This window comes from Mesocricetus auratus, unplaced genomic scaffold, assembly GCF_017639785.1.
Source record: "Mesocricetus auratus isolate SY011 unplaced genomic scaffold, BCM_Maur_2.0 Super-Scaffold_100008, whole genome shotgun sequence".
NCBI classification, from domain to species: domain Eukaryota; kingdom Metazoa; phylum Chordata; class Mammalia; order Rodentia; family Cricetidae; genus Mesocricetus; species Mesocricetus auratus.
Genome location: NW_024429192.1, coordinates 69414478 through 69431799, shown reverse-complemented (window position 1 = coordinate 69431799; position 17322 = coordinate 69414478). Strand labels below are relative to the sequence as shown.

Sequence of the window (17322 nt, the reverse complement as noted above, 5' to 3'; positions counted from 1 at the left end):
TGATTTTGTGACAAGGGTCTTACCAAGTCACTCGGGGTGCCCAGGCAGGTATAATAAATTTGTTTATCCTTCTGAGTAGCTGGGATTGCTGACCTATACCATCAGATCTGACTCTTTTTCCCTCCCTCCCTCCCTCCCTCCCTCCCTCCCTCCCTCCCTCCCTCCCTCCTTCCCTCTCTTCATTTTCTGCTCTTCCTTTCCTTTTCGCTCTTAGACAGGGTCTCATATATCCTAGTCTGGCATCAAACTCACTGTATAGCTGAGGATGACCCTGAACAAATGGTCTTCCTGCTTCTACCTCCCAAGCATAGGCCACCTCACGTGATTCCTAAGTGCTGAGTTCTCTTTCATCCAGTTTTGGGAGGGAAGCAGAGAGGTGAGTGCTGGGATGTCATATCGCCACTAGATTGAGCATGAGCAAACCTGTAGATTGCTGCTTCAGACTGCAGTATGGCAAGAGGTGAAAATGTGTTGCTTAGGAAATCCTTAACTAACCTAACCTGCTCTACCATCAGAGCAATAGAACATGCTTCCTCCAGACTAACTAGTCTTACTCTAGTTATAGGGCTTAAGTGATAACAATACTTAAAATGCAAGGGCATGGCCGGTGGGTGGTGGCCTTTAATCCCTCCCAGCACTCGGGAGGCAGAGGCAGGTGGATCTCTGTGAGTTCGAGGCCAGCCTCCAAAACAATACAGAGAAACCCTGTCTCGGAAAAAAAAAATGCAAGGGCATGGAGGTGTGTACTTAGAATTCCAGTACTTGTAGAAGCAGGGAGCTCACTGCAAGTTGGAGACCAACTCTGGTTACATAATGAGACCCTATCTCAAAATAAACAAATAAGTAAAATAAAATCAGGCAGACTACTGGGGGGACTGGGACAGAAGAATTGAAACTTTAGAGTCACTTTAGACAACGTAGTGAGATTTTCCCTTAAAATAATACTAATAATAATATGTATCCCGCATTTAATATGTAGGCTAGGCTGGCTTGAATTCACATAGATCCACCTGCCTCTGCCTCTGGAGTGCTGGCATTAAAGGTGTGCACCACCATACTCAGCCAAAATAATTATTGTTTTAAACACCTCATCCCCCAAAACGTTATTTGACCTTTAATTTCATTTCATTAATGTATTTATTTATATTTGATGTGTATGGATGTTTTGCCTACATGTATGTCTGTGTAACATGTGCATGCAATGCCTGTGGAAGCCAGGTGTTAGATCCCCTGGAACTTGAGTTACTGAAGGGTGTGAACCTTTATGTGGCTGCTGGGAATTGAACTCAGGTCCTCTAGAAGAGTGGCCAGTGCTCTTAACCAATGAGCCATCAATCCAGCCTCAAGAAATACTCCTTTAGTATGGCTCAGAGGTTAAGAGCACTGACTGCTCTTCCAGAGGTCCTGAGTTCAATTCCCAGCAACCACATGGTGGCTCACAGCCATCAATAATGAGATCTGGTGGCCTCTTCTGGTGTGCAGACAGACATGCAGGCAGGCTGTTGTATTCATAATAAATAAATCTTAAAAAAAAGAAAGAAATACTCCTTTAAAACTCCCAAATAATCTGGAGGTAGATTACCTATTAGCAGACGCAGGGTCCCTGGTTTAATATCCAGTACCTGGTAAACCAGATTGAATCATAATATACTCTTTGTGTGCCAATCACTTGACAACTCTGTTTCATTTAATTCTAGAAATGCACTTTGAGGTAGATACTACTCTTCCATTTTACAGATGGAGAAACTGAGTCTGAATCCAGAACTGTTCATCCTAATAGCAGCACTGTGTTTTTGTCTTGAGAACATGCAGTTTGGGGATGAAAAGGTGCCTGAGAAAGCAGCCCAGCAGTTCTCAGCCGAATCAATTCACCACACATCTTTTCGCAGCCACAAGAATGTTCCACTCTGGAACCACTCACAGCAAGATGTCTGAGACCTGAGGTGGGATCAATAAGTGATTATCCACTACCACTACCTACAGCATCCTCAGGTCAAATTCCTGTGGTGGGGTCAGGGAAAGAAGATGAGGGGGTGACTCAGTGCCCCAGTTCCCTCCCTGGCACTGTAAAAACCATGAGACAGTCCTTGGTGCAGCAGACTGTCACACTCCCCTGCCTGTTTAAGGAATGACAATACGGAAGGCAGATGGCAGATGCATGGATGCCACACTGTTGCGTTTCAGTTAAATATTGCTTGGTGTTATTTTTTTTCTTGTAAACCTCCCAAATAAAATCGCTTGCCTTCCTGAGTTAGAAGTGTTAGCATGTCTTTTCTTTAAATATCTGTGCATGGCTGTTTTTTTCCCTGCCAATTTGTCACCATCTGTAACCCTCCCTTTATGAGAGGATCTGATGACAGCAATTATCTTGGAGAGTAAAAGTGCCATCTTGAAGCAATGTGTAAGGGTGGCATTAGTGTGAGCTGTGTGTATAGTGCATGCGGCCCTAACACTTGGAATGTGCTTGTGTGTGTCCCGAGCGACAGTGGGTTTTTGCATATATACATTGTGAATCATCAGTGAAGTGGCTTCTCAGTTCCTCCGTGTGCACTTGTGCTTGGAGTCTGTGTGCTGTTGTAGATGTCCTGTGGACACCTGTATAGGTGTGAACTGCCTATGGCACCTATCTATATGTGCCGGCTGTAAAAAGACCCTGCAGGCTCCTCGCAGGGGCATGACTCCTCTGTGGTGTTTAAAAGTGTTGGAGAAGGCCTGCAATTTGGAGAGTTCGTGTAAAGAATATTAGCAGGGACTGGGCCTCAACCAAAGGAAAGCAAATTATGGGTGCCTGGCCTGAGGGGCTCTCAGACTTGATGCAGAGCAGCGGTTGCGGGGAACGCAATATCCACGATGTCGGTCTGGGCGCCGATGCTGGCGGGGAGCCGCGCGCGCTCCGCCCCTCCCCCTCGCTCCCACCCCCGGGCGCGCCGCTGGGTGGGGGAGACTTGGGAAAGCCGGGGCCGCGGCGGCCAAGCCAGGGGCTGCAGCAGTGACTGTGATGGAGGGCCTCGCCGGGGCTCAGCGGGTAGCCTGGGCCGTAGTTCCTGGGCGGGTCAACCTCGCCCAGCCCTAAGGCGCGGCCGGGCCCTGCTCCACACCACCATGAACGTCGCGCTGCACGAGCTGGGTGGCGGAGGCAGTGTGAGTGGTGGCTCTGGGCTCCTGGGGAAAGGATCCGGGTGGAGAGGGCACGAAGTGTGGAGGGGAGGGCGTGAGTGAGCTGGCGGCGTCTGGCAGGGATTCTGGCTTGCGGAGACGGGGACTTCTTATGCGGGCTAGAGAGGGATGGTGTCAGAGGGGACCCCAGCCGGAGAGCCCGGCACCTGGGAAGGACCCTCTCTGTAGGTAGGAGGAAGCTGGCCCAGCGAGGGACACCCGGGCAGGGTCTTGAGCAAACGGCTTTGCTGCCTGACCTCAGTTGTGGCTCCTGAACTGTTTGCAGATGGTGGACTACAAACGAGCCAAGCTTCGAGATGAAGAAGCTCTGGAGACTCCAGTAGAAGGCAGGGCCACCCCGGACTCACTGGAGGTGGGCAAGGGGGTTCCCCCTTTCTCCTCAGGTCTCACCCTTGGCATGACGCCTGCCATAACCATGTGTCCTGACCTCTTCTGGTGGGTCCTCTACCCCGGTTTCCACTCCGTCTCTGGCCTCTGCGCCAGGACTAGGGTGAGGCGATTCAAAGCCATGACGTTGCACAAACAGGCTCTTCTGCTTCTTGCTCTTGGGCCCCGACGTTAACCCCACTAGCTATTCGCTCCGTGACTTTAGAACAGGCTGTGCTTTCATCCCTTTATTTGCTAGGAGGACTTCTGTGATCCTGGGTCCCTGCAATGCAGCTCAATTGCTCCCTGCCCTGTGTTCCCCAGGTGGGGTTCCAGAAGAGGACAAGACGACTCTTTGGTTCTCACACACAGCTGGAGCTGGTCTTGGCAGGCCTCTCTCTAGTACTGGCTGCCCTTCTTTTGGGCTGCCTCGTGGCTCTGTGGGTCCAGTACCACAGAGGTAGGTGGGTCCACACCTGTCAGGAGTCCTCATAGCTGTGGGGGCTAGAAATTGAAGGGCCTCTAAACATTTTTCATGTTGGGGCTAGCTTTCCCAACTTCCTGATGTCATTGCCTTCTTAAAAGGTTCTCTTCTTCCATCCTGACTGACAGTCTCCGACCTTCCTCCATGTCTCCCACCACAGACCCAGCCCATAACACTTGCCTCACAGAAGCCTGCATTCGAGTGGCTGGGAAAATTCTGGAATCTCTGGACCGTGGGGTGAGCCCATGTCAGGACTTTTATCAGTTCTCCTGTGGAGGCTGGATTAGAAGAAACCCTCTGCCCAATGGGCGTTCTCGATGGAACACCTTCAACAGCCTCTGGGACCAGAACCAGGCCATACTGAAGCATCTGCTTGGTGAGTGACAGCTTCAGGAGAAATGTGCCCATCTTAGGGTTCACATCTACCGCATGGCCTAGCACTTAGTGGGTACTCAAGAAATATCCATGAGGGAAGAACTGCACGGATAACCCTGTGACATCCCTGAGGGAGCTCTCGGTAACCAGAGCTGGATTAGATGGGGCAGACCTCTAAGAATAGCAGAGGCTTCTTTGAGGGTCTCCACAAACACAGGAGGGACAGCCCCAACCGCTCTTCCAGTCTTCATGGGTGATACACACCTTTAATTCCAGTACTGGAGGCAGAGGTAGATGGATCTCTGTGAATTCCAGGCCAGCCTGGTCTACAGAGTGAGTTCCAGGACAGCCAGGGCTACTACATGGTGAGACCTTGTTTCAAAATCCCTGCACATGGGAGGAGGCAGAAGCAGGTGAATCTGTGTGAGTTTGAGGCTACCCTGGTCTATGTAGTAAGTTCCAGGCCCAATCAGGACTATATAGTGAGACTATGGGGGGGGGGGGAAGGAACCTGGCTTGCCAATATATGCCAATACTTCCAGTTACTGAGGCAGGAGGATTGGAAGGTCAAGTCAAGGCCAGCCTGGGCAACTTATTAAGACCCTATTTTTGACTTTACCAAAAGTAGAAAGAGGACTGGGATTATAGCTCAGTGGGAGGGTACTTGTCTAGCATGTGAAAGGCCCTAAATTCAATCCCCAGTAACACAAAATACACATACATACACACACACACAAACACACACACACACACACACACACGTACGCACGCACGCACGCACCGCACGCACACAAAGAGAGGAATGAAGGCCAGGGCCTCCTCTGCAGAAGTTAGTCTAACTGCTCCCTGGATCCTGCCCCCTGTTCTACCATTGCAGAGAATACCACTTTCAATTCCAGCAGTGAAGCTGAGCGGAAAACACGGCGCTTCTACCTGTCCTGCCTACAGCTGGAGCGTATTGAGAAGCTAGGAGCCCAGCCACTTCGAGACCTCATTGACAAGGCAGGCACTGGGTGGGCTTCGGGCAAGGGGAGTAGGAGGGACAGAATGTGGTCCAAGGAAGTTCTGGGAGACCCTGGACCAGAGATTTCGCTTATGATCTCTACTCAGATCGGTGGTTGGAACATCACAGGGCCTTGGGATGAGGACAACTTCATGGATGTGCTGAAGGCAGTAGCAGGGACCTACAGAGCCACTCCATTCTTTACTGTCTATGTCAGTGCTGATGCCAAGAGTTCCAACAGCAATGTCATCCAGGTGCCTGGCTGGGGAACGGGAGGGGCTCGTGGAACCTTTGCCAAGTGAGCCAAGCTTTCCTCTCCCCAACAGGCAGGCTGAATACCTCCCTCCGCTATGCACAGGAGTCTTGGGCTTAAGTGGGAGAGACTAACCTTTACCTGTTGCTATTGCAGGTGGACCAGTCTGGGCTTTTCCTGCCCTCTCGAGATTACTACCTAAATAGAACTGCCAATGAGAAAGTAAGACACATCCTGGAACTCCTGTCTTCATCCCTTTCTGAGCTGGCTGATCCCTATAATATTTACTCTTTGCCCAGGGTCAGAGTGGGGACAGTGAGCCTGTTGTGCTGCCTAGCAAACAGGCTGTCCTTTATCCCTTCTTCTTTCCTTGATTCTCTTTCTCCTTCTCCTCTTTCCTCCATCCTCTTCTTCCTATTATTTCTATCAGGAAAAAAATTCTTTTCAAGCCGGGCGTTGGTGGCGTATGCCTTTAAACCCAGCGCTCGGTAGGCAGAGGCAGGCTGATCTCTGTGAGTTCGAGGCCAGCCTGGTCTACAGAGCGAGTTCCAGGACAGCCTCCAAAACAATACAGAGAAACCCTGTCTCGAAAAAAAAATCTTTTATTTCTTTTTGTGGTACTGGGAAGCAAACCCAGTGTCTCATACATGCTAGGCAAGCATTCTATCGCTGAGCTACATCCCCAGTCCTGGGAAGACATTTCATGCATACCATGTATGCCAGAGCTCTGGGGCAATTCTGAGATGTAAGTTTCAGAGTCACTATCATAGGAAGTTCTTGATATCAATAGACGTGTGGATCTAAGTGCCTGAGAACATGGCTCAAAAGGTCTGTAGGACTTAGGTGAGGTGCAGGCATCCAGGAGTTCTCATAGGAGATCACATTTCAATTGGGCCCTATAAAAGCAAAGAAGTGGGACAGCACCATGGCCAGCAGGTAAAGGCACTTGCTGTCGAGCTTGGTGACCTGAATCAAATCCCTAGGAACACATGACAGAAGGAAAGAACTGTCTCCTCCAAGATTTCTTTTGACCTCTGCACTCATGCAAAACACACACACACACACACACACACACACACACACACAGAGAGAGAGAGAGAGAGAGAGAGAGAGAGAGAGAGAGAGATGTAATTTTGAAAGAACACTATAAAGGATCAACAGAGGCAATCCTATGTAGAGACAGGTTAAACAAGTGTGTTTGGGCCATAAGGAAGGGCCCAGGGAACAACTGAGGGCATTCTGCATAGAGAGAATGTGTTGAGCAAAAATGTTGACACCAGAGAGGATAGATGTGTTTGGAATGTAACAGGAAATATGGTTTGGCAAGATGTGCTACTGAATGCATGGGAGACTAGAAGATGGTCAGTGACTGGTTATGGAGAAGATTTTTGAATGCTTCAAAGCCTTATTCTGTAGCCCAAAAAAGTCAGCTCCAGGTTGCAGAGCAGGGATGGAGAGATGGGGTTAGCAGTGCCTTGGGAAGTCAGTTTGTCTGGAAGTAAGAAGATCGTGCAGGGGAGGAAGCCTGGAGATGAGAGTCTCTGCAATGCCTGGATTCTGAGTCAGTAGGGGCCCAGGTGAGGGAGTGGCAGGCAGTGAATGCTAGGTTGAGGTTACAAGACATATCAAGTAGAATCGTGGCTTGTTAGCTACTGGATGTTAGAAGAGGACAGAGGTAAGGACGATTGACACTATAAGGCTGAGTGATGGTGGAATGGAGTAGGCTTTAGGGGATTTTTCTCCTCCAGCCTTCAGTGTTAGGACTATATACACATATTCCCGTAGCTGGCAAGTTGTTCAGGCTTCATCCCAAAAGAAGGGAAATGGGCCCCTGGAGAGATGACCTAGCTGGTACAGGTTTCGGTTCCTGGTCCCACAAGGTGACATGAGAGACCCAGCTCTCAAGAGCAGTCCTCGTCCTTCACATGAGTGGCAGGCCATGCCTCGGTGCGTGCTTGTATGTTTATGTGTTGTGTGCAGGAGAATGCAGGGAAGGACCATACTGCTTTGGGGAAAGCCTTGTATTTCATGCCCATTGCATCACTGGTTTCCTCAGGCAGGAAGTCTCTTCCCACAATGTAGGGAAGACATAGTGCAATGGCTGAGACAGGACAAAAGCTAGGAGTGTGGAGGATCCAAGAATTATGCTTTAAGCTGAGGACAAGGGGCAGGGAGGGAAAGTACATGTGTCAGGTCCTTGAGGGGTCAACGCTATCTCCCTTAGAAGCTGGAATAGGATGGACTGATACTCTTCCACACCAGCAGCAATAAAGAGAGTGGGGGAAAGGAGAGATTTTATAGTATAAAGAAGAATGAATATCACCAGGTGGTGGTGGCGCACACCTTTAATCCCAACACTCAGGAGGCAGAGGCAGGTGGATCTCTGTGAGTTTGAGGCCAGCCTGGTCTACAGAGTGAATTCCAGGACAGCCAAAGCTACACAGTGAAACTCTGTCTCAAAAAAGTCAAAACAACAATAACAACAAAAGACTGAATGTCAAGAGATCAAAAACTTTTCAGTGAAGAAAAGAGATGGCCTTTAGCAGTAAGTGAGCCCAGGGTGGGACTTGAAGTCAGGAGTGATCTGTGCCTGTAATTCTAGCCCGTGAAAGCTAAGGTAGGAGAACTGTGAGTTCAAAACCACTCTGGGCTGTGCCGTCTTAAAGAGAGGAGACACCGAGGTTGTTGCTGACAGAGCTGATGATCTAGCGGCATGGTTTTTTTCCTTTTCTGCAACACTCAGTGATCACCTATCGTAAGGAAGACATTGTACTTGCATCCAAGGTTCCAGTGGCAAACAAAGCAAGCAGACCTTGTCCTGATGGTGCCAGCCTGGCCTGAGGCCACCTGAGTCTGTGCTGGGCCCAGGAAGTGCTCCCAGGGTTCCACCGCATTCTGACAGGATTTCTTACTTCATCTCCTCAAGCTTGCTCCCTCTATGGAGATTGGAACTAACATGAGTTTTATGGAGCTGTTGTGAGGGTGTGGGGCAAGGTACACTATCCCTAAGCCATCTGGTCAGTGGATACATAATGGTCAGTATAAATATTCCTTTTCTGTGCTTTTTCTCTCCCCTGGATACAAGTGAGGATGAGAACATCACATTTGAGGCCTGTTAGGATGCGAGGTAGAGGGGGTCAAAGGGACAGATTCCCTACAGGAGCCATTCAGATGTTCAAGTAAAAGCACAAGGCCCCTAATGGGCTGGGGCAATTAGAAGGGCGTTAGGAAGTGAGAAGGCTAAGCACTATGGGAGTCTGTCCATTGGGTAAATATTTACAGGGGACCAATTCTGTGCTTGGCCCTGATCCAGGCTCGTGGGATTCAGTGGTGAACAGCTGACAAAATCTGAACAGTGTCCACAGAGGGAAATAGATGATAAATGCACAGGTAATTAAGCAAGCCAGAGAAGACAGTGGCAGCAATGGATCAGAAATTAAACAGAGCCACCAAGACTTCCATGAAGCGCATCAAGCCAAAGAAATGGTGGGAAGAGGTGAGGGCCAGGGCAGAGCTTCGCCTTGGGCAAGGTTTGTTCCTGGCTTTGAGGATGCCCGGGGTCTTCACAGGTGCTGACAGCCTACCTGGACTACATGGAGGAGCTGGGGATACTGCTGGGTGGGCAGCCGGCCTCTACCCGGCAGCAGATGCAGCAAGTCCTGGAGCTAGAAACACAGCTGGCTAACATCACTGTGCCCCAGGACCAGCGACGTGATGAGGAGAAGATCTATCACAAGATGAGCATCTCAGAGCTGCAGGTGGGGCAGGCAGGGGACTAGAGACATTAGGGAGAGGCCAGCCCTTGAGAAAGACCACCCTCTTCCTGGGGCAGTCAGTCCTTTCCGTTTCCTGCTTTTGGGAGCGTTCCAGATGTGTAGCGCTACACTGGAAAGAAAAACGGTCAACATTTCAAGCCACCTTCCTCAAGACCATCCTTTAGTCTCCTTCTTGTTGCCCTGGACTACATAAAGGGATTGTGTTTTAAATGTTTAGCCAGGCATGGTGGTCCACACCTGTAACCCCAACACTTGGAAGACTGAGGCAGGAGGATTTCTGTGAGTTCCAAGCCAACTTGGGCTACACTGTGAGACCCTGTCTCAAGCAAGCAAGTAAATGGAAAATTGATGAGATATCTAGAAAATAATCAGAATGTGTATGGAAGATCTCCTAGTGCCCCCTCCTGTGTCAGCCTTTTCGGTGTTGAATTAGGGAAATTAGGGAAAAGGAGATTCTAGAGAGAGGCCAGGTATGTGGGATGTGTTGAGGAAGTCCTGTTTTATCAACCGGCATGAAAATATTTGAATTTCTATGCCCAAGCTGAATATCACACATAGTGGCTTTCCTTGTATAATAATAAGTGGTTCAGCTCCCAGACTGCAGGGCATTCGGGCCTGGAAAAGCATTTAATGCAGGAAGGGGTCCCCAAGCAGCCAGTAACTGTTACTATGGTAACGGGAAAGATGCCCAGGCTATAGCATATCCGTGGGGAGAGAGTCTGTTGGGAGCCCCGTGGGAAGGCAGGGAAGCCTGACGAGTTTCTGCTTTCAGACTCTAGCACCCTCGATGGACTGGCTCGAGTTCCTTTCTTTCTTGCTGTCACCACTGGAGTTGGGTGACTCTGAGCCTGTGGTGGTGTATGGGACTGAGTATTTACAACAGGTGTCGGAGCTCATCAACCATACAGAACCAAGGTGTGACTTGGGAATGGGAATGGTGGCTGTGCGGGGTGGGTACTGGTTGTGGATGGGACTCGGGACTCTGGAGATTCTTGGAAGGACCAACCACAGTGAATTGGCACACCGACTGAGTGATAAGGCCCCGGCCTTCCAGACTTCAGATCAGAATGCTTGTAGACTTTCCCTGGGAAGGTTCTGTGACCTCTATTCCTAGCTGATTTTTGTGGGCACTTGTGTCCCAGAGTAAGCCTTCAGGACTACTTCCCACACACTTCTCAGGATTCCTGTAGCCTGCATGGTTCTGGGATGGGCTGGGAGGAGAAAGGGTTCCCTACATGTCTTTCCTTATTTTCTGGTATGGAAATAGCATCCTGAACAATTATCTAATTTGGAACCTGGTGCAGAAGACGACCTCAAGCCTTGACCAGCGCTTTGAGTCTGCACAGGAGAAGCTGCTGGAGACCCTCTACGGCACGAAGAAGGTGGGCTTTCTGACTCTGCTTCCTTTCTGAACAAACCTAGCTGCTGCTACCTGTCCAAACTGTGTCAGGAATGTTTGCTCCATGGCACACGAGTGCATGGTATGGAACACAGAGTTCAGAATCAAGCTGTTACAATTTCCAATCCTAGTTCCTTATATTGTAGCCTGTCGCACCTTGGGGACATGAGAATTGGTTCCAGTTCCTCATTTGTAGCAGGAATAAGTTTCAAGGCTGGCTCAAGTTAAAGTCGGCATGTGTTGTGTGTGGGCATTCACCTTTGATGTTGGCAATGGAAATGACCAAGTGCTGCTCTTCATTTCGGGGCCTCATTAAGTATGGGGAGTAAAACTGCAAGCAAATGCATATATTTTGAGAGTATTAATTGTTCACAATGAGCTAAGAACCTTCGTACTATAAAGCTGAAGCTGGAGCAGGTACACTATGTGGGTAGCAACACGGGAGGTAACAGGAAAATTTTCTCAGAAGATGCCATGTGTGGAATGAGATCCTGAGAAAGCAGGGGAGAAGGACACTGCAGGCAAAAGGAACACATACATTTGCAAACTCGCACAAGCCTGGAGGAGCTTGGTGCTTTTGCAAGGGTTCTGGCAGGCGCTTGAGAACAAGGCTGCAGACTGGTAAGGTGGGCATGGCACCTCCATGGCAGTTATGTTAAGGAGTCTGGTTATTGCCAGGCAGTGGTGGCACACGCCTGTAATCCCAGCACTTGGGAGGCAGAGGCAGGCGGATCTCTGTGAGTTCAAGGCCAGCCTGGTCTATAGAGCGAGTTCTAAGACAGCCATAACTGTTACACAGAGAAACTCTGTCTTGGAAAAAAAAAACACAACAAAACAACAACAACAAAAGAAGACTGACTATGACAAGTGATGCCAGTGCTATAGGACAGGGAAATGGTGACAGGCTGCACAAGAAATGGTGAGGGTGGCTAGTGATGGACTGGATTGGGAGGGAGGCAGTAGAGGAAGCTGGGGTGATGCCCAGGTTTCTGGTACAGTGGACTGATGGCCTGAATTGTAGAACGGAGCAAAGAAACTTCTAAACTTGGGCCAGCAAAGAGGCTCAGAACAGCTGGGCTGAGTTGGTGCACATCTTTAATCCCAGCAGAGGCAGGTGGATCTCTGTGAGTTCAAGGCCAGCCTGGTCTATAGAGCGAGTTCCAGGGCCACACAAAGAAACCCTGTCTCAAAAAAACAAAAAAAACAAAAAACAAGGGGCTGGAGAGATGGCTCAGAGGTTAAGAGCACTGACCGCTCTTCCAGAGATCCTGAGTTCAATTCCCAGCAACCACATGGTGGCTCACAGCCATCTATAATGAGATCTGGTGCCCTCTTCTGGCCTGCAGACGGACATGAGGCAGGTTGTTGTGTTTATAATAAATAAATAAAAAATCTTAAAAAAGAAAGAAAGAAAGAAAGAAAGAAAGAAAGAAAGAAAGAAAGAAAGAAGCTGCCGTGTGGCCAATTCTCTTAAAAAAAAAAAAAAGACAAAAAGATGGCTCAGAACAGCTGGTAAAGGCACTTGACACCAAGACTGATGACCTGAGTTTGATCCCAGGTCCCACATGGTGGCTGTCTTCTGACCTCCCCACTTGGACCATGGTAGGCCAGAGTGTCCCCCACCCCGAAAAGTAAACATAATAAAGAAGAAGCGTCTGCAGTCTGAGGGAGACTCTTGGGAACATAGCAGGAGTGGGAACTGAGAACGAGTGGGTGGCATGCCTAGCTCTTCTCTGCTGAAGCTTGCTTCTGGGTCATCATGGCTTGAGACATCGCCTTACCTGTCTCTGGAGTCTGAAGGAGAGATGGTGCCCCAAGCTCAGGTGTCTGGTCCCAGCTGAGAGGCTTAGCCCCAGAGAGGGAGAGGTCAGTGCTCTCCCTGGGGACCCTGCTCTTTGCCCCTACAGTCCTGTACACCGAGGTGGCAGACCTGCATCTCCAACACAGATGATGCCCTTGGCTTCGCTCTGGGTTCGCTCTTTGTGAAGGCCACGTTCGACCGACAAAGCAAGGAAATCGTGAGTCTTCAGGCTTCTAAAACTACCCTCTGTTTAAAAGTCTGCTGGCCATATATGTGTGCATGCATAGAAAAACTGGGAAGGGAGTTCATTAAACAGCAAATCGGGTGGTGGGATCATGGGGCATCGGGTTCCTTAAAGTTTTCTGTGAGTGTACAAATATTTGGGTTTTTTGAGACAGGATTTCTCTGTGTAGCCTTGGCTGTCCTGGAACTCGATTTGTAGACCAAGCTAGCCTCAAACTCAGAGATTCACCTGCTGCTACCTCCTGAGTGCTAGCATTAAAGGTGTGGGCTTTATGTTACCTATATAATTATCAAAAATAATACTAAGAAGCCGGGCGTTGGTGGGGCATGCCTTTAATCCCAGCACTCGGGAGGCAGAGGCAGGCGGATCTCTGTGAGTTCGAGACCAGCCTGGACTACCAAGCGAGTTCCAGGACAGCCTCCAAAGCCACAGAGAAACCTTGTCTCAAAAAACCAAAAAATAAATAAATAAATAAATAATACTAAGAGATAATAATAGGTGTGCTTAAATATTAAATGTTTATGGAAGAGTTGTTTATAGGGAGAAATGAAACAAACTGAAATGTCCAATCATGGCATAAAAGAAATATAAATAATAGAATGGAATATGATTCTCTTTTTTTTTTTTTTTTTTGGTTTTTCGAGACAGGGTTTCTCTGTGGCTTTGGAGGCTGTCCTGGAACTCGCTCTGTAGACCAGGCTGGCCTCGAACTCACAGAGATCTGCCTGCCTCTGCCTCCCAAGTGCTGGGATTAAAGGCGTGCGCCACCAACGCCCAGCCTCTTTTCTTTTTTTAATTAATTTATTTTTACTTTATGTGAATTGGTGTTTTACCTGAATGTATGTCTGTGTGATGGTGTCAGGTCTTGGAGTTACAGACAGTTGTGAGCTGCCATGTGGGTGTTGGGAATTGAACCCTGTTCTCTGTGAACCATCTCTCTAGCCCCAGATTCCACTTTGAAACTGAAGAAAAATGTCTTATTTATTAAAAAACCTTTTTTCATTTTTTGAGACAGGAGTTCTTTGTGTAGCCCTGGCTGCCCTAAAACTTACTCTATAGACCAGGCTGATCTTGAACTCAGAGATCTGCTGGCCTCTGCCTCCAAAGAGCTAGAATTAAAGGCATGTGCTACCACCACCCAGCTAGAATTTAGTTTTTAAATTAAACAGCTATGCCTGGCTTTATTTTTTAGATTAAAAAATAAATTGGTGGTGCCAGTATTGCATCTGGAGCCCTTAACATCATGCTTGACAAGTTTGTTACCTACAAGTAAGAAACCATGAGCTGAGGCTGGCCTGCATACACTATTGTAGACCAGGCTGACCTTAGACTTGTGATCCTTGATGGTCCTTCTGCCTCTGCCTTCCATACCTGGTGGAGTGATACGTCTTTAGGCAGGACAAAGTAGATTGCAAAAATATATACATGTTGCATAACACAGCTCCATATTTTGTAAGACTTTCTGGGCCAGGAAAAACACTAGGAATAGCCTGACTGTTAAAAAGAAGATAGCTGTGTGATGAGATTACAAATGTTTGGTTTCCTTCAATTTTCAATTGTACAAACTTTGTTCATGCATTTCTTTCATAACCAGATAGAGATCCATGTAGTAGTATATGAAGCTATAATATTAATGTGCTTAACTGCCGATTCAAATGTTTATATTCAATTAATTAGAAAAAAGCCACCCACAATAACAATCCTGTCACCTGTGGGGCATCTCATCCTCCCCACTGGGCAGCCTTTTCAGGAGTCTTCATAATCCCAGGACTCCGGGATAGACCCAGATGGTGGCTGAGGGTGGATGGGGAGCCGGGAGGCAGTAAGTGTGGGGGAGGCTGACTTGTGACCTTCCCTCCCAGGCGGAGGGGATGATCAGTGAAATCCGGTCTGCTTTTGAGGAGACCCTGGAAGAGCTGGTTTGGATGGACGAGAAGACCCGGCTGGCAGCCAAGGAGAAAGTGAGCCATGGCTGTGTTTGGGGCGCCATCTTGAGGTGGTAATAGAGGATACGGTTTTGCTGGGCACAGGGAGGGAAATCCTTAACGTAGTCTCTTCAGGCAGATGCTATCTATGATATGATCGGTTTCCCTGACTTCATCTTGGAGCCCAAAGAGCTGGATGATGTTTATGATGGGGTGAGTACCTTTTTTCACAGCACTAACCTTCAGAATCAGGAGCCATTATTCCCCAGCCTCAGTAATCGAAGTTCAAGGTAGCCTCTGTAGAGTAGACACAAGCAATTAGATTGCTTAAGTATGTGGGTTGGCCAGATATGGGCCAGATGGCAGTAAAATATAGCATTACTGAGTGTAGGGCTTTGGAGTGCAGACTAACTCGATCATGTTCCTACTCTGGGTAAGTTTGGATAGGGTGTCTTTGAACCTCATTTTCATCTGTAAAATGGGGTTTTAACAGTACTCACCTCACAGGGTGATAAGAACAAAAGAAATGTATGATTAAAAAAATGGCCTGGGGGGAGGGGCTGGAGAGATGACTCTGGGGTTAAGAGCACTGCCTGCTCTTCCAGAGGCCCTGAGTTCAATTTCTAGAAACCACATGGTGACTCACAACCATCTATAATGAGATCTGGTGCCCTCTTCTGGCCTGCAGACATACATGCAGACAGAACACTGTGTATGTGATGAATAAATCTAAATAAATCTTTTAAAAAATGCTAGACAGTGGTGGTGCACACCCTTAATCCCAGAGGCAGGTGAATCTCTGAGTTCGAGGCCAGCCTGGTTTACACAGCAAGTTCCAGGACAGCCAGGGCTACACAGAGAAACCTTGTAAGTGGGGGAGGGGGAATGGTGGTGGCCCATATTTTTAATCCCAGCAGCACTTAGGAAGTAGAGGCAGGTAGAGCTCTGTAAGTTCAAGGCTAGCCTAGTCCTTATTGCCGCACCCTCTGCGCAGCCTGTATCCAAGAATGTGCGGAGGGTGTTGGGATTGATGGCACAGACCAGAAGGCTCCTCAAGAAGGCTCTCCTTTATTCCTACTCTGGCTGGTTATTATATACCCTGACACCAGAGGCTGACTTGGGTGGTGGTCAGAAGAGGGGGTTAGTTTTTGGAAAAGGTCTAGGATAGGGCGGTTCCCATGGGCCAGCCCTTTTCAGGAACTTATTGCCCTGGACATTGTATTGTTTTTAGTAAACATTGTCTTACAGCTGCCTACTCCCAGGCTGATGGGAAAGTGGGTCTCTGCCCAAGGTCTGTTGTCCCCACACTTATAGTAAATACTAACAGTGAAAACCTTCCTCAAACCAAAAAAAAAAAAAAGAAAGGAAAAAAAAGAAAAAAGCTCTTGAAGTATAAGTACCTTTAAAATGTCGTCAGTTAGCTGTTTCCTTCCATTTCACAGTGAAGGAGACTGGAACTCTCACCTCCAACATGTTGTCACTTGCTCTCTCCCTTCCACTATTCCCACAGTATGAAGTCTCTGAAGATTCATTCTTCCAAAACATGTTGAACCTGTACAACTTCTCTGCTAAGGTGATGGCTGACCAGCTCCGCAAACCTCCCAGCCGAGACCAGTGAGAATGGGAGGGTGCACATGGGGCAGCCGGAGAGGTAGACCAGGGCTCCCGGGGTGGGGTGAGCAGCGGCCCAAGGCCCTTCGGGAGCCAGGCAGGGCAGACCTGGGCTGTCGGGCTGGGGAGCATGAGGAGCAGAAGGGGCCCAGGCTGCATCTTCCTCCCCAAGGTGGAGCATGACGCCGCAGACTGTGAACGCGTACTACCTTCCAACCAAGAACGAAATCGTCTTCCCTGCTGGCATCTTGCAGGCCCCCTTCTATGCTCACAACCACCCAAAGTGTGTCTGAGGCCCTGGGGGTCTGGGTGGTGGGGCCCGGTCATGCGGGGGAGCTGGGAGAAGAGATAGAGGGACAGGAGAAGCTCTCGCTATGGTTTTATTCAGCGTCCCTCATCTGCTAGGGCCTTGAACTTCGGTGGCATCGGCGTGGTGATGGGCCACGAGTTGACACATGCCTTTGATGACCAAGGTGGGGGCCTGGCCTATAATTTCCAGTGGCTACTGCAGGGGTTGGGGAGGGTGGGGACAAGGCCTGGGGACCCTGGTATCTTCTGGTCTACGTTGGTTGGGGCATTTGTTCCCCTGTGGGTGAGTTGTCTTGTTGGTGGGATGCAAAGATGATTTCTTGTCAGGGCGTGAGTATGACAAAGAGGGAAATCTGCGTCCTTGGTGGCAGAATGAGTCCCTGACAGCTTTCCAGAACCATACAGCCTGCATGGAAGAACAGTACAACCAGTACCAGGTCAATGGAGAGAGGCTCAACGGACTGCAGACACTGGGGGAAAACATTGCCGATAATGGAGGCCTTAAGGCCGCTTACAAAGTGAGTGGCCCTGGTCTCCCCGCTGTGGAGAAGGGTGCCTGGTAAAGTGAGCAGGCGAGGCGGTGGCGACTTGCTTCTTAT

At 48.9% G+C, this 17322-nt stretch overlaps 1 protein-coding gene across 7 annotated transcripts in view; it reads left to right on the top strand.

The window, feature by feature from the left end:
• LOC101830064 (EEF1AKMT4-ECE2 readthrough transcript protein) overlaps window positions 1-17322 on the top strand; it is a 34468-nt gene that overhangs the window by 15548 nt on the left and 1598 nt on the right. For 2 of the 7 annotated variants that reach the window (XM_005071633.4, XM_021228126.2), the window contains 16 exons: window positions 3443-3529; window positions 3868-4003; window positions 4188-4403; window positions 5280-5404; window positions 5513-5659; window positions 5815-5880; window positions 9228-9416; window positions 10207-10349; window positions 10702-10816; window positions 12741-12851; window positions 14741-14839; window positions 14939-15016; window positions 16314-16417; window positions 16587-16697; window positions 16820-16887; window positions 17051-17241. In XM_005071633.4, coding sequence (XP_005071690.1) covers window positions 3443-3529; window positions 3868-4003; window positions 4188-4403; window positions 5280-5404; window positions 5513-5659; window positions 5815-5880; window positions 9228-9416; window positions 10207-10349; window positions 10702-10816; window positions 12741-12851; window positions 14741-14839; window positions 14939-15016; window positions 16314-16417; window positions 16587-16697; window positions 16820-16887; window positions 17051-17241 — 1986 coding nt within the window. Of the gene's footprint in view, window positions 1-224; window positions 377-1737; window positions 3142-3442; window positions 3530-3802; window positions 4004-4187; window positions 4404-5279; window positions 5405-5512; window positions 5660-5814; window positions 5881-9227; window positions 9417-10206; window positions 10350-10701; window positions 10817-12740; window positions 12852-14740; window positions 14840-14938; window positions 15017-16313; window positions 16418-16586; window positions 16698-16819; window positions 16888-17050; window positions 17242-17322 lie in introns of those variants that run through there. The other 5 variants (XM_040751069.1, XM_040751067.1, XM_040751068.1 and 2 more) reach the window with 5 other exon arrangements.